The sequence below is a fragment of the Aythya ferina genome (genome assembly GCF_964211825.1).
Source record: "Aythya ferina genome assembly, chromosome: 12".
Taxonomy (NCBI): domain Eukaryota; kingdom Metazoa; phylum Chordata; class Aves; order Anseriformes; family Anatidae; genus Aythya; species Aythya ferina.
The window spans coordinates 11,611,101-11,627,701 of NC_140308.1; the positions used below are offsets into that span (position 1 = coordinate 11,611,101).

The 16,601-nt window shown below is 42.4% G+C and overlaps 1 protein-coding gene across 2 annotated transcripts in view; it reads left to right on the forward strand.

Annotated features, from left to right (window-relative positions):
- The first annotated feature begins 56 nt into the window (after window positions 1-56).
- RSPRY1 (ring finger and SPRY domain containing 1) overlaps window positions 57-16,601 on the forward strand; it is a 35,221-nt gene continuing 18,676 nt past the window's right edge. The window contains exons 1-4 of one of the 2 annotated variants that reach the window (XM_084533393.1): window positions 116-147; window positions 1,345-1,507; window positions 10,746-10,932; window positions 13,087-13,580. In XM_084533393.1, coding sequence (XP_084389519.1) covers window positions 13,234-13,580 — 347 coding nt within the window. In that variant the 5' untranslated portion in view covers window positions 116-147; window positions 1,345-1,507; window positions 10,746-10,932; window positions 13,087-13,233. Of the gene's footprint in view, window positions 148-1,344; window positions 1,508-10,745; window positions 10,933-13,086; window positions 13,581-16,601 lie in introns of both variants that reach the window. The other variant, XM_084533392.1, reaches the window with a different exon arrangement.

A 16,601-nucleotide genomic window follows, 5' to 3' on the forward strand; every position in this document is an offset into this window, starting at 1 on the left:
TGCTAGGGAGACGGCGGGGGGCGGGGCCGAGCGCGGCGGGGCGGGGCGGGGCGGGGCGGGGCGGGGCGGGGCAGCCTCCATCTTAGCGCGCGCCGCCGCGGCACAAAGGGAGCGGCGCCGCCTGCACGGGGCCCTGCGGCGTGCACGGTGCGTACGGGGGCTACGGGCGGGCACCGCGCACCCACACCCCCTACCCCTACCGGGGCTATCCCGTAAGGGTTCGGTTGGGGGGAGGCTGATACCGGGAGGCTGGCACCGGGAGGGCGCTGCCCCATCGGTTCCCGGTTGGGGAAGGGCACCTCGGGGTACGGGCTGCCCGGCCCTAACGGGAGGTGGTGGTGGTGGTGGAGGGGGGGGTGCGGCTGTCGGTGCTCGATACGGCCGGGCCCGGTTGGGCTCTCCGGTTGCGGGAGCCCCGCCCCGAGGCCCCGCCGGTGGCCGGCAGGAAGCGACGGGAACGCCCGTGCCGGTGGCGTGAGGCCGCGGAGCCGGGAGCCCCGCAGCGAGACCGGGGCCCCTCCGGTAATGCCCTGGGGGGCAGCGGCTCGGCTCTGCCCGTTAGCCCGGCGCTGTGCAGCCGTTCTGCCGTTAATCCCGGTTGTGCCCCGCTGGTTCCTGTCCCGCCCGCCTTCGTTTTCAGCCCCTTTCCAGCTGCTCTGCCTCTTGTCTTCATGCCGGTAGGTGCAGTGCCCCTTCCAGGTAGGTTCCTAACGCGGATCCCCGGTGTTGGTGTCTGGTTTTCCCGTTCTGGTGTCACCAAGCCTCGCTCTCAGCAGCCACCCCAGCCCCATCGTTATCTGGGCGCTCAGTCGGGTCCCTCAGTATTTCCCCCAGGGGCTCTGGTCTGTGGGAAGCACAAGGCATAAGAGCTGCCTTCTTCTAAATGTCTCCAGCCTTCTAGACACTTCACTGCTTTCTGGATGTTGATTTATTTTTTCCTTTTATGTTCATGTCAGCATTTGTTATCCTTGATACAGGAGGCTTTTTTCCGCTCTGCAATGGTTTTGTCTTAGATCTTTAACTTTTGTCTGTCCTTTGCCAGCAGTGCTGTTTTCCATTATTTTTTTCTTATGCTGATCCTCAGTTCAGTTCTACTTTACTGATCATTTTCTACATACCCATCCTGATCAGTGCCGTGACACTACTGTCACATGAAGACCCACGTATGTTTGTCTCAGTAGTTATTCTCACCACCACTAAGTAATCTGAAATACCCTCTCAGCTTCTTGTCTACTGTTGGACACGTGTCCTTGGCTGTGAAGTTTGTGAGGACCATGCATTCTCAAAATTTGCCAATCATTTTTCAGGGTTTAGGATGCTGTTAAGTGTTTTTTTTTTTTTTAGGTTCATCCAAATGCAAATAATTGATCGGTTCTTTGCTCTGATCTATATCTGGCCTCTTCTTCTATGAGTGGTTTTGCATATGGCTTTGTTCTTGTCTGCTGAAGCACACTCAGCAAGAGTTCCTCTGTCCTGATGGCACCTGGGTGTCTGTTCCCTCCTTTAGGTAATTTCTGTTATTGCTTTGTACCTCAGTCAGTTATCTGTTCTGATGTACAAGCCCAATTGAATAGGTTGTGTGTTTGTCCTGGTACTTCTCTGTGTGCAGCACAGATGTAGTTACATGATTGCTGCTTGCTGTCTCTCCCCTTCTTGTCCAAACAGTCTCCTGAGATTCCTGCTAATTTCAATTTCAGCATCTGCTTACTGTTACTTGTATAGGAAGCTCCTCCAGGATATTTTAATGCACTGTTTTGGATCATGCACGATGCTTCTGATGATTCTTGCTATTCCTGATTGTTTTTCTATCTCAGTCTCAGTTTCTTACGTACTCTTACGTTGCTAATCTCTCTAATTCATCTGTTCTACATGCTTTGCTTATCTTCAGGTATGATATCTTTTGTGTGTTTCTGGGCTGTATGGATTCATTGGTTTATGTCAAGTCTTTCAGTTTCTGTTTTGCTTACCTCCGGCTCTATAGCATGGTGTTCAAGTGCAACACTTCCCATTAACTGCTTCAGTATTTGGCTCTCTGGCCTCAAAACAGAGCAGCTGATCAGTGGCCTTTAAACTCACTGTTGTGATGTTCTATGCTTTTCTTACCTTTCCCTTTTAGAAAGGAGATAATGTTCGTAACTCTTCCATAACTGCTGGCAGTCTGTCACGGTATGTTTTCAGTATTTCACATCAGAGGTCTTGGCTCTCAGCACGTTTCACTTGCTGTGAGCCTCACGGGTGGACTGACAGAGATGACTCCTGGTGTTCTGATTCCCACCTACATCTCATTAACATCTCTAATTCTGCCCATCAGGCAATATAGACATCCGTTTTTCTCAAGCTTTTTGCTTGTTTGTTAAAAAGTAGGGAGTAAAAGGAAATACTTAGCAATTTAACTAGTTAGTGATGAGTGTGGTGGTCTGCCATGGGATGCTTACTGACTCTTTACTATTTAGGCTTCTTCATTTAAGCTTCTTTTCACATTAGTACCCTCCTGTAGCTGATAATGTGCACTGTATTATGACCCATCTCCTATGGGTATCCTAGGTATTTGGTGATACTGTCATAAGGTGGAGGTCTTGGTGTACACTGCTGGGTTTTCTTCTCTGCACAGAGGCAACAAATTAAAATACCATCACCTTATAGTAATTGAAGACAAGCTAATAAGAAAGCTTGTTGTGTTTTGCTCCACTGCTGATCTGTTGAGTTCAGCATTTTTAAGCTGTTTCAGTTTTGTTTTTTTATCTGCTGAGCATATGATTGCATGGACTTTGAATTCATTCCTTTCAAAGCAGGGCAGGCGCATGCGCTGCCCCGGGCCTTGCTGTCTTCCAAGTATGACACTAGGATTCCGTTGTGTCATTTTGTGCCTTGCATTTCCCCATGTCCTCACAATATACTTTGTTTTCCCTTCTAGGTTTATATGCAGTGACTATAAAGTTAGTATGTCCTGTCAGCAGCTTTGCCAGCATGATTTTTATTTCCTTTTCTATTCTTCCTCATGTCCTTGAGGTTTAATACAAGTCAGATGTTGACATATGACTCACAGGCTTTGTGACTGACCAGTGCAGTGCCTACAGTAATCTGCTGCTGTGATCTACCGTTAGTGTGGCCCAACTTGTGCTCTAGAAGTTTTTTTCAACTTTGCCATGGGATCTTTGTGTACTTGATGTGTCATTTTGCCCATTCAGTAGGCGTACTTGTGTGCTCAAATTCTGAGGTGAGATCCCACCCATCAGTCACTTAACTGATGTGTGGTCACTGATCACAGTGACTTGCTGAATCCCCATCAGTGACAACACATCTGTCCTCTTCCTGATACATCTCTCCCCTTGAAGAAGTAGTAGTTTAAGTATGCACAACTCTTGGAATTGCAGGGTTTTTTTTTTTTCTTCCTTTCTAAGTCTTCCTTTCTAAGATTTCTTGGCTATAGGAGGTACTTCACTTCTGCTTTAAGTTTCTGAATATCTTGGTGTCACACTTAACATGAAGAGAAGGACCAGGGTTGGGAATGTTTTAAGATGAAGTGAATTTTTGGACTGTTTTAATGCATGTGCACAGACTGCTTGGAAATGGTTTGAGTCCTCAGCTAGAGGACAGCCTGAACTACAGATCAGAAGGTTGTGGCACTGGTGCACATCTACCTTCCTGTGGGCAGTGGGATGTGCAAGATGGCTTGGAAAAGAAAATCCAGCAAATACCTTGATGCTTTTTTTTTCTTTCTAAAATCAAAGGTGCCTGATGTGAAGAAAGCCCAGGCTTCTTCACTGCTTTTAAAAATAAAGCTAATCTAATAATAAATGAGGAATGATGCATGTTTGCTCTCTGGGAAACTCTGATCGGTGTATCAGTACTGCAGCAAAGGGCTTAAAGGAAAAGTTGAGACGAAGTTGAACAAAAAACTATTTTACTCTTGTTTAGAGGACTACCCCTAGATACATTTGGTGAAATAGTAGTTTTGATAGTTGCACTTAAGAGAAGTAAAGTTTAAGGATCTGAAATTCTTCAAGAAGTTACTGAAGAGAAGCACCAGATGACTATGACTCCTGATACCATTATAGGCTTTTTTGAAAGCTTCTTAAATTGTTTTTCAGTCTTCTGCCTACTTGATGTGCAACTGTAATGAAATAAAACAGGCATGTTTTTTCTTAAAATCACTTGCAGTCTGCCTTGTGCAACATGTGGGTTAGGAAGAGGGCCAGGTGCATGTACCTGAGTGGCTCTGCTGCTAAGCTGTCCATCCCCTGCCTCCTCTTGGCCATGAGAGCTCTGAAACCCCTTGTCCAACTTCCTCCAAGTTTCCTCATGGAGATATACAGATGTGGGACTTAAAATACTGTATGTTTTGTTGCAGGGGAAGGCTGCTGGACAGAGGGATGTATCCTTGTTAATCCTTCCAGCTGTGGGTGAGCTGTTACCTGCAGGGTCTGGGCAGGTGCTCGATGGTGGGTGGAGGTCCATGAGGCCTGGTGCCTGCTGCTCACATACGTGCTCATCATGTGTGATCACCTGCCCAGCAGCAGCATCTCTCCTGCACCACATTTGTACAGCAGACTTGTAACTTGTAACAGACTTGTAACCTTAGTATGAAGAGAAACCCAACTGGGGAGGAATTAAACCGTGTTCATGTATGATTTTCTGTTTTTCTCTTGAATGGGTCAGATGAGGGGTTCGAGTAACCTTTCTAGAGCTGTGCATCAAGTTCTGCAGGCTGTAGCAGTCCTAGATCAAGAATGAAGCTTTCTGCGAGTGCCTTCAAGGCAAGCTTGCTACCCTAGTGACCTATGTGTTACATCTGACTCAACAGCTGTCATTGCATCAGCTTACAGGAGGAGACGGTCAGAAGGACATCTTCATCTGTCCCTGGGCAGTCCAGAGCTCAGAGCAGCTCACAACTGCCTGCGTGCTGTGGCTGGCCAGGAAGGCTGTTAATCTGGCTCTCAGCTGCCATTGCTCAAAGATTAGTCCATCCTCTGCTTCTTGAGTTAACAAGAAGTGAAAGTTTCTTCGTCCTGTTTCTTGCCATGTTGCTATTTTTTTTTGTTTGTGATGATAACCATTGTCATAAAGTGACAAATGTGGTGGTGAGGCTGCGAATAGGAGGCTCTAGACACTGTCTGCTCTGCGCTTTGCTCTCAGAGGCAGTTGTCAGCCGACAAATGCGAGCTTCCAACTGAGGCATCGCTGAATTTTTCAGCAATGTTATCAAAATTTTTCACACATCCTGTACTTCTGTGTGTTTTATGCATTCATAACAGCTTAGTCATACCAGCTAGCTGGGCTCTTTTCTATGGTCTAGAGCAGGAGACTCTCCTGCCTTGTACATGCTGGTACCTAATCTTTCTCTGCAAACAAGCCCCAGTTTTGTCTGTTTCCCGCATTTTGTTTCTCCTAAGATTAGCTTGCAGATGAGAAACAGTGCAACACTGGGATTTCGCCATTTCAGCTCAATTGCACAAAGTTGGTGGTTTGACAAGAACCTGACCCTGCTTTCATCAGTCCATGCCTGCAGCATCTTTCTGTAGCCAGCAGTGTGTTTACTCGGCTGGCGCTGTGCTGGCATAGCCCTGGATTTAATTCCCATGGCAGGGCTACTCTGTGACTGTTTGAACTGCTCAGTCTCTTGCTCTGTGCCTCGGAATCTTCTCAGTTTTTGTTAATGTATGAGGTGCTTTAAATACTTACCTTTGCAGTCAACCACAATGAACCAATCTCCACAATTTGAGAATACTTCTATTGATAACATTTCTGTCTCTGAATAATACAGGGAAAGCATTAACCTGATATGAATTAATAAATTTACCTGAAAAAGCTTAAATAAAACTTAGCATTTTTGCTGTGTTCCTCCACAATCCTATACCTCTGGTACTCAAAATGTTTGTGCTTTCCTCCCAACACTGTTTGTTCTGGAATTTCTTAGTGGCTTCTGACTTTTTTTTCTCCCTCAAAATTTAGCAAAGATCTTTATTGTTGATATCTGAAGCTTTAAGAGCAGCAAGGAAGATCGACCTCAATTAACTGAAACCTATATGGTATAGCTAATCCACTTTAAATAAAACTGATCAGCTACCCTATTGTGCTTGTGTGTTTTCAGCTTGCAGGGCTAGTGCTGCCTGGCCTCCACAGGGCACTAGACTTATCTTCTAGCCACTTTGGAGCAGTGCATTACACTCTGCTCCTCAGGCACTGCTGTGCCTGTACTGCTCTGCCACGTCAGCCTGCTGGAGGCAACCTTGTCAAACACCCTGGAGCTTTCAGATACTACAGCCTTTTTAAGATTGGTATCTCAGAAGTGCATTCATCTGCCTCAAAGCATGAGAGCAGGACCTTTCCTTCTTTCCTTGTATCTTTGTTTGAAATGAAAAATCATGACCCCTGGGAGGAGAAGAACCTGGAAGTCATGTTCTGTGTTATTGATGCTTGTGCTGGAGAGCATTTAGAAATTCAAAGTGTTAAAGCAAAATTAGTCTTTTCTAAAGGCCTAGGAACAATTCCATCTAAATGACCATGAGATGAGAAATTTAGACCCCTGAGATGTGCAAGCTAGGAGGTGATAATGACTTTGGTTTGTTTCAGAAGGCGCTGCAGTAAAGCACTGTGATGCTTGGCGGCCCTGGGTGCTGCTCTGTCCCTGAGTCCAGGTTGGGCCAGGCTGGGGCAGGGTTCTCTTCCCCTTGCTGCTGGGTTTGCCAGGTCTGCTTTGGAGGTGCTGGTTTAAGAGAGAAAGTGAAACTGGTTTAAAATCCATGTCATAACTTTAGTGTTCTTGTACCAGCTTGAAAACAGATTTAAAGGAAGAAAAAAAATAGTCCAATGTACAGAGGACTATAAAACATGACTTTGATAGCAAACCTACAGGGAAAAAAAAGTTAGAATCTTTCTTTTTTTCTCCTTTGACTGTTACCACACCAAGTCCAATGAGAGATCAGATTCTCAAGTACAGTGTGTTTCTTACAAAACTGGAGCTGCAGGGTTAAAGCTCAATTTTTTGCGTAATCCCTGCACAGCACTACAACAGTTGACAAGCACTTGGGTAAGAGCTGGCACGTTGGAGAAGTGATCTTTCCTCTTCTGTGGAATGGGCACATTCAAGGTCAGTCTGCTTTTGGTTTAGGGTGCTTTTACTACGACTGCTAAGAAACCAAATAACTGCATCAATGGCTTTGTACTGCAAATGGTGACACATTGGGTGCCAGTAAACGCTGTTTCCCATAGCATTATCCTCTGGGGTATTTTTAAAGAAAATAATTGTGTTAGGGTTTTGCAAGTGGATTCTACAAGGTGATGTTCAGAAGAATCAACACAGAATTTACTTGTTCCTCCTGAATCCTGCAGTCCAGTTCTGCATCTGTTTGGTCACCGTGCTGGACGCTAAGTAGCTTCTGCTCTTCAGTTGCTAAAGTCTTTCAGCTGAGAGGTTTTCCTCTTACCTCAATGTGATCTCCTGAAAAAATCTCAATTTCACATTACAATTGTATTTAATTTGCTGGGAATTCTTGTTGTTTTTCTTATCTATCCTAATCATTTCAAAGATGTCACCTTCTCCATGTTATTAGCTTATATTTGCAAACAGGACTTCCCTCTTATTGTGAGTTACAGCAGTTCAGAGCTGCGTCTCCTCTTGTAGTTTGAACTCTTTCATCCAACTGGCATCACAAATATTTCAATCTCTTCCTTTTTAGGAGCATCATTTCTTTGGGAAAAAAAATGCTGAGGGAATATTTCTAATTAATTTATCTCCATAATAGGAAATTGCTACCTAAAACTTAGTTTAGCTCTTGAAAAGCTATCCACTTCACTGTATCACTTACTGATGGAGCATCTGCATTGTGCTGCTCTTAAAAGAAGAAAACACTGCTCTCACTTGTCATAGTGGCAGGAGCTGGAGAAGTGGTTCTAGTAGCTGAAACAGTCCTTACTCATTTGTGTATGAATTTTTTTTGTTTTCTTGGCAGTGTGCTCCATTTCATGGAAAGGAGAGGCTTTTTTTCCATCATGAGGCACTATTATGGTTGGCTGTAACTGAATATTTCAGGGGATGAATCACTGATGCTTGGGCTGTGTATTACAGAGACAATGAGACTGATGCCACCTCCAGCTGCCTTCTCCATGGGTGTGCTCCGTCAGATGATGGAGAGGACCCCTCTTGGGGTGGGCTTGCCATTGGTGCCACCAATGTAGATCCACTCAAATAGTATTCAGTTGAATGGCTTTTTTTTTTTTTTTTTTTTTTTGGTGGTTTTTACCCCATTGGACTTCCAGAGCTGTGGCAAGCTGGTCAGTTTGCACAGCTTATCGCTCCTTTTTGCCTCCAGGCATGTTTCTGCCAGTCTGGAGGGTGGCTGCTGTAAGGGAATCGGTCTCAAAGGCTGGTGGGGATGAGCAAGGGCACAGAAAGCTGCTGTGGGCTTCAGCTGTGCCCAGTGGCTGCTTTGATCACACTCAGGTGGTCAAATGGCATCTGAGTGGCTTGCTTAGGACAGGAGGCTGTTGCCTTCTGGCTGAACCTCCAAGCAAGCCTGGGTGGCAGAGATGTGGGCTGCCACATGTGATGATGCTGGTGAGAGAAATTTCAGTGCTAGTTTCTGATAGAACAAAAAAAATACGTCTTTGATTATGTGTTTGGCAATTTAGTAGTCCTGCATCCCAAAATAACAAGTGATAGTCAACATTCAGAGTGGATGTGGAGAGCCTGCCCTCTTCATACTATCGCTCAATCATTGCTGGTATTTTCATGCACAGTTGCTTCATCTGAACACTTTCAGTTCTAGTTTGACTTGCACAAGCTGTTTCAGAAAATGGCATTCCCATGATGTCGGGGTAGCTCGGACAAGAGGCAACAGGTTTCTGTTCCTGTGCCTTCCCAGGAGTCTTGTTCTGGTTCTTGTGCTGTTGCTGAGGTGGATCTTAGCTGTTAGCTCACAATGGTTTTGGTTTAAAGAGTGTTTTGATTTCATCTCTAAAGCTATGCTCTTGGGGAGTTTCGGTATCATTTGTGACTCCCACCCCTTGTGGGAGAAGCAGTCCACTTTGGTTAACAGTGGGTCACAGCATTATAATGGAACGTGACTACGTCTTAAAACCTGTTGCACAGACTCTTAGCCATGTAACTACTGAAAAAAGAATATAAATGGCTTAAGAGACGTTGATTCTCTTCCTTTGCTGTGTTTTGACAGGAAAACAAACATGCAGTCTTTTGTCTAAGGAGACTGAGCTGCTGACACTGGGGCAAGTACTCTAGGAGAGAGTCTATTTATCTCTAATCCCATGCTCGTACCCATGTTTCTCCTCAAGGATCCACTGCCAGATAAGAGGGTGGGCTTATCTTGGCCTACCTCAGTACTGCTGTTGTGATTTTCTTTTGTTCCTCACAAAATTTTAGTCTTTTAGATGGTCTTAAATACACATTTGTCTATTCCTACAATATTTCCAAATAGACTGCTAAATATCTTTGGAATAAAAAACTACTTTTGTGTCCAGGCTTTCTTGAGAGCAGGTATTTCCTAAGGTTAGGTTTGAAGTTAAATTTTCAGTCTTCCAAATTTTTGTGTATATATGAGTAGATTTTTACCTCATTGAAAAACATATTTCATCCTTCAAGATGTGCAGAACATCTCTATCACGTTGCAGGTTCTGTCACTAAGGTCTCAGGGTCTGGACAGAAGCAAAATTGATCATCCTTAAAACTTGTTTCTCTCTTACAGAAATGAATAAAATGTAACCTCAGAAATGTCAACTGCATTGAGTTGTAAAATGTTTTTTTTTTTTCCAAAATTCTTCCAAAAGTGTTGGTGTTTATCTGTTTTAGAAATGCCTTTTTCTCATGTAAAAATCCAGTCTGTATGGTGAGTTCTCTCCTTGACTAGCTTTCTTCTGTTTTCTTGCACTAGTGGCACTTTATTCCCTGACGAGCATGCATGTTGCAGATGTGCAGAGCTCAGTCCTCTTTATTTTAACAGCAACACAGCTACCGGCAGCCCAATACTAAGCTCATAGTTGATTTGTAATGTTGTAAATTGTCCCTTAAATATGCTAACTCAAATGCAACCTCAAACACCACTGTTTGAAAGGATTTTTTTTTATTTTGCACTTCAGAACCTCTCTTCCTACATCTGCACTGTGTCCAGGTGCGACTGCTTTGCAAGGCAGATCCATAGCAATCTCTTCCTCTAGCTTATGTGCTGAAATATTTGATACCTCGGTTTTTGAGGTATGGAAATGAGCTCTGTGTTTGTTCCTTACTCTTACGTACAAGTGGATGCTGTCAAACTCATCTGTTTACTAAACAAGGGGAGTATATCCTGGCATTTTGTAGAATCGTAGAGTATCCCAAGTTGGAAGGGACCCATAAGGACCATTGAGTCCAGCTGCTAAAATTCTCTTCTCCTTTTATCTAACCAACTTCTACAGTGTAGTTGCTTTGATTTCCTGCTGTCCCTAACGTACATAAGGGTGATCTGGACCAGGTAATCTGCAGCAAGGTATCGGTCACTGCTCTGCACTTGCTGTGGTGTCTGGTGCCTCGACTGTAGCAACAGATTGGGGTTTCCGTAGCTGTGTCTGGTCCTGAAGCTGGTAGGTGGCAAACTGCTTTTGGAGCTGTGAGAGAACTTCCCCCGTAAGGGCTGACTGCAGCTGAAAATAACAGCATGACTTGATGTCATTGCGGGTGTGGAGAGGAGGAGGAACGTGTCTGTCTGGGAGGCAGTCTCCAAATGAATTGTTCTTTCTTTTCTCTCTGTTTTCAGGGACTCTCTGGCATAGCTTCTAAAAGCGAAAGCAGTTTACTGTAATAACTCACTGCCCATGATAAAGACATATATACTGCTGTTTTTCTGGATACAAATGCATCTGTGCCCTGAAGAAATACAGTCCATTTCTGCTACAGCGCTTTATGAGCAAGCCCAATTGTTCCTGAACCAAACACACTTAAAGGTAAGTTGATCATAATCACTTGTTTTTTTTAATCGTGCTTAATATTGCCAGGCGGAAAACCCAGGTCTCAGTAATCAGTTTTGATCTTGACATCTCTATTTTTGTTTCCTTTGGTAGGCTTCTGGTCCTTGCTGATCACTAAAATACAGCTTTTTCATACTCATTTTGATGGGGTTTGACAAAGTAGATTCACTGTGTTAACGTTTTCATATGTTATGGAACAATCTTTACACAATATTTACAGATTCTTAATCCATAACACTAATAATGCCGTTTTGATCTTCAGAATTGTTATTTAAACACCCATACATTATTTGGATACCTAAATACATTTTTTTTCCTAGAAAGGCGTATTTTATGTTTAGTGTAACTACCTATTCCTTAAAATAGGTGAGATTTTCTTAGTTTTGTTTGTTTTTTTATGGTGGGGTGTGCTTTCTGCTTGCTTTCAAAAGTCATTTGAACAAGTCTGGCTGTGATCTTACACAATTGAGCTTAAGATCTATGCAGTCTCTATTGGCGCTCTTATGTCTATGGTTTACTTTCTGACTGAGAAGGTAACAAATGTCTTGGCCCAGGTGGAAGAGCTGAGCCTGCAGTCCCACCTCTTGCTGTGATCTTGCTTAGAGAATAAGGCAAGCATGCTGTGATACTGAAACTATTTTAATGATCGGTGGTTTAGAAGATTCTTGAACCGTAAATCAAGATCTTGTATTTATGACATTTAATATCACTTGATGCACTTTGTTTTCCTAGTTAGCCTTCAGTTACCTTAATAGTGAACTTTTCAGTGTACTGAAGGTAATGTACTTAAAACATATAGAAGAGTGTGAGAGCTTCTTTGAAGTGCTTTTTCAGTGACAGCTTTCCATTCAAATACTTAATGTAATGCTTACTCCTACAACTGGTGTCTGGCTTCCCAAATAATATGGTCATAATCTTGCCCCAGATGGCAGCTAGCAATTGCCTGTTGGCTGAGTTGGTAAGGGGCCTTTTGTATTCGAAAGGCTGTAATTGCTTTCAACTTTCTTTTGGTTTTATGCTGCTACATGTTTGTTATATAATTTTAAAACAGTAATAACCTGATATTCATCATTTTAGCTTTCATGTTAATGCACGTTATTGTTTAAAAAAAAAAAATTAGTCTTGAAAGTAACTTATTTATCCTGACATGCTTGGAGTACCCAAGCAGTGAAAAGATGTCTTTAAGGCTTTATTTTAGTCGAGTTTTTATATAACGTTATATACAAGTATACCCTATGGCTTGAAAAATCACCTTATGATCAGGCAGTGTTTTGAACACTCTTGATCTTGCTAGCATTCTTGATTCAGTGATGTGTAGGGACTGTGCTACAATCCTTGTTACTACTGGGCCTGTATTCTATCCAAACCCTTTGAATTAAGAACATAAGAATGACTGAATTATTCTTGATTCTCAAAAATGGAAGACTGACTTCGTGCTAGAACTCAAAAATCATCCAACTTGCACAGAAAACACCCCTTTACAAATCTCAGATTTGTAGGCATTAAAATGGTGCTTGTAATACTTATACTTTGGGGTCAGTACTTGGTGCATCTTTGGTTGAGGATCCAATTGATGTAAGCACGTTCTGAAAAAATGTTTATACACAGATGGACTAAACACGTGGTCACTGCTAAATCTATTCTTTGTTGTGATAGGCCACAACTGCATGTTTAGTTCTGTAGAACTTCATCTGTCTTGTAGGATCTGTCTGGAAATCATGTTGAATATTCCTAGTATGAAATGAGATTCTTAAATGTGCAGCTTTTAGTTGAGTCTGAACAGTATGTCTTTAGACAGCAAGAGAAAATCAAACTGGTTTGTTAATACTTAAAGGGTGGTGGTGCACTAGGCTTAAGGACAAAGCTGTACCTCTGTAGCCAAAAAAAGTGGAAAATAACAGGTTGTATAAAAAAATGAAGGGGGTAGAGGGAGTGGGCTACTTAACCAGTGATCTTCTTGCTCTTCCTCATCCATCCTTTTTCCCTACCCCAGTAGACTTCAGATGCAAACAGTATGTTTCCAAGGTATTTTCCTAGGTACACCAAGACTAGTTCTGTTTACTAATATGAGAACTCTATTATTTATTAGAAGTAGTAACACTGACTCTTGTTTTGGGTTTGCTTTTTCAGACCTCCTTCTGGATGACCAATGTGTATTTTAACCAATTGTATCGGAAACTAAGCCTCCAACTTCCCATTCATTCCAGCTGATAGCAACGCATATAATGCAAACACAATTCACAGGATCACACAAACATTACTCTTAAAACTTTCTAGATGATTGTAGTTGCTTTCCTTGTGTTCTATGCTAGCAGAAGCCTTTTTCAAGGTTTACTGTTGACTCTAGAGCACCGCGTTCCCCGTTTACTGGGAGCTTTGGGGGCTTGCAATATGGGAAACTCGTGTGTTTGCCGTGATGACAGTGGAGCAGAAGACAACGTGGAATCTCAGAATCGACAAACAGAGAGCAGTAGAGTACGTGTACCTGAAGCAAGAAGCCACCCAAGGGACCCTGTCCGGCCACCTAGGAGAGGTCGAGGGCCTCATGAACCAAGAAGGAAAAAACAGAATGTGGATGGGCTAGTACTTGACACACTGGCTGTAATTCGGACGTTAGTAGATAAGTAAGTACCACCTCAAGGAATAATTCAACATGAATGAAAAATACAATGTTCTTGTCTCCTCTCAAACTGTGACTCCATCCTCTCACCGATCTGCACCTGGCCCTCCCTGAAGCAGCAGCGTGTTTCCATCTGGAGGCTTAGGAGAGCAGCACCTTTCCTAGGTAATAGACATAGCTCCTGAGCGTCCAGGTACAGACTCTTGCAGGAGCTGAGGAGCTTTCTCACAGTTCCTGTGCGGGCCTACACCCAGATGGGATGAGGAGCGGGCTCAGTATTGCTTGCCTGGTATAGTTATACAGGTTAGGAAGCAAAAAAATCTTCCAGAGCTTGAGAAGTTGTGTCCTAAAAATTGATTGTTAAGCGAAGTTTCTGTTTTCAGGCTGTATTTACTACTTTGGAAATGATTAAGCAAAACTGAGAGCTTTGTTTGATCTTTGTTAGTTTGTGTAAACAGACCAAGGTTTTCTTTCTGCCTGTAAGTCTACTTCTTAAAGACTGCACATTGTGACTGTTCAGCTTATGATCCCAGTACTGCATTCCTTGCATGCTCAAAGCATCCACTGAGGGCATGTGGGATATTTATGGATAGATCCTTCTTTTAGTGTTGTTTTTTCTTTTGCATTGCTTTTTACAGACCGCTATAAAAGGACCTCAAAAGTGAAGGATTCAAGTAGCTCATCACTTCTGGGTTAGGTGCAGGTTAGGAACCGAAAAGACTACAACAGAAAGAAAAACACTCTTGTAGCTTTGTAACGGGATTCAATTTAAATTGGATGAGGCTCAGGACAAAATGAGCCGTGATTCATATACCTGTATCCTTGTTCTCAAATATGCCTGCAGAGGAGGAGCCTTCCTGTTGTAAAATGCTTTAAATGAAAATACCAGGACTTTTCTCCTGAAAACTTAAATTTAAGAGGGAGTGTGCATGTTTCAGGATTTTGGTTGTGAGTCGTTGGGGTTTATTTTATTTTTTTATCTTATTGTTGGGGTCTGTCTTCAAACCATTAAGTTAAAATTGTGCAAAAATTTTGAAAGCCTTTTCCTAATTTCAAATGCCTTTTCCTTTCAGCTAAGTTCATCTCCATAAGCTGTTTCACAGCATTTTTGTGCCTAGTTGATTCTGTTGGTCTTGCAAACAATTCTGTTAATCTTGTAAGCACTTTGCTTTGATACTGAACAGTAATAAGCATAGTTATGTCACTGATCCTAGAGTCCTGTTTCTTACAAATTCTTGAAGATATATCTTTTTTTGGTATTAACTCAATGAAATACTTCTCTAGACTCACATAGTCGTGTAGGTTGGAAGGGACTCCATAAGTTCAGCTACTCAAGCCTGCTACTTAAAACCCAGCCCCAGTTAGAGCAGGTGACTTGGGCCACTTCAAGCACTGAATGTTTCCAGAAAATCTCCATTTCTTACCCTTCTTTGGGTCCCTGTTCCAGTGTACCCTGACCCTCCTAACGGTTTAAATAAATCTTCTGCTTGTATACCATGTTCTTAACCAGCACAGCAGCCCTTTGCTCGACACACTCCGTTACGATGCCTTCTTCATACTGAGGAACCCAAAAATAGGCACAGTACTCCAGATGCTGTCTCACAAGCACCATATGGCTATAGTGGTATATTAGTTGCCCTTGCTTAATATTAAGGCTGTTGATAAGGCACATCTGGTCTTGCAAATAGTCACAGCCAAATAGTACAAGGTCTTGCAGACTCTCTTCTATGTGACAAAGACCTATGGCTGTGAAGTATGGGGGAACCTCTTCATGAGACAGATTATCTAAATGTTCCTGAAAAAAAGCTTAAGGAACCTTCCTGTGAGACTTCATCATGGCCCTTTTTAGGTTATAGGAATAAACAGTGTGGGGAGGGAGGAGGGATCCATTTCTGGAAACTGTTTTTCTGTGTGAGTTTGTAGGGATAAGTATGTGCCATTATCACCTGTTCCTCCTAGAGCTGGATTTTTTTGGAAACACTGAAGCTGAAACAGAAGGAGATGGTAGGGAAAATGACAAACTTCATGTCAAAAACCATGCCCAGATAAATCAAAATGGAAACATGTCAGCAACAGTAGTTGGAAATACAGACTTCAGTGTGGTAAGACAGATGTAAAGAGGCAAAGATATGAGCCTGGAGAATGGAAGGCAAAACCCTTTTTAATTTTTAATTCTTTAGTGAAAATAATAGATGGGGATGCTCTGAGATAAATTGTAGATTAAGTTGTTGTACTGTGATCTACAATGAACCATTGCTTTCTGTGTTTATTGCTTGGGATTAAAAAAGAAAAACAGTCTGGATCCAAAGTATATGGTGGCTGCTTTTTGTTCCTCTTGTCTAGAGATCTCCTTTCTAGAAGGAAAGGAGTGAGGTTTCATTTCCTAGCCTCAAAAGAATAAATACTTATTTTTGGAGTTTATCCCAAGTGCTGCTTTACAAATTGAAATATTGGCAAAATTACTTTGTTTTGTTTCCAAATATGAGGAAGGTGGGTGCTGGAAGGGATGTTTAGAAATTCAGTGGTTAAAATGGCAAGTGAGTTGAACAAGACTCCTTTGCTCAGTGCTAGTAATGTTAACACCTGCTATGCATAAGAGAACCAGAAAATCTTGCTGATAAAAATGTCATTCTTTTTATCACAGCCTTTACGTGCAGTCTGTGGTGTTTTTTTTCTTTCTTTAAAGAGTCTTAACTGTTTTTCTTGAGATAATTCGGCTTGCATCATTGCACTACTTTTTCCTGCTGGTGAGATAAGTTTCCAGATGGAAGGTGAAGAGATGCTTGGGGGGAGAAAAAAAAATGTTTCAAATGTTAAAGCAATATAAAAGTGTAAAGTTTCACATTTGCATTTTCTTGTGGAAATAATGACTAGAGAATGTTGAGGTTTTGGTAAGAAAAGCATGCATTTTTATCCTATAATCAATCAAACCTAAGACTTTTCTATAATTAATTCCTTCAAAGTAGGTAGCTTTGTTATCTGTATAATTAACCTGTGTTGAAACTTTCTAAAATTTATCAGTGCT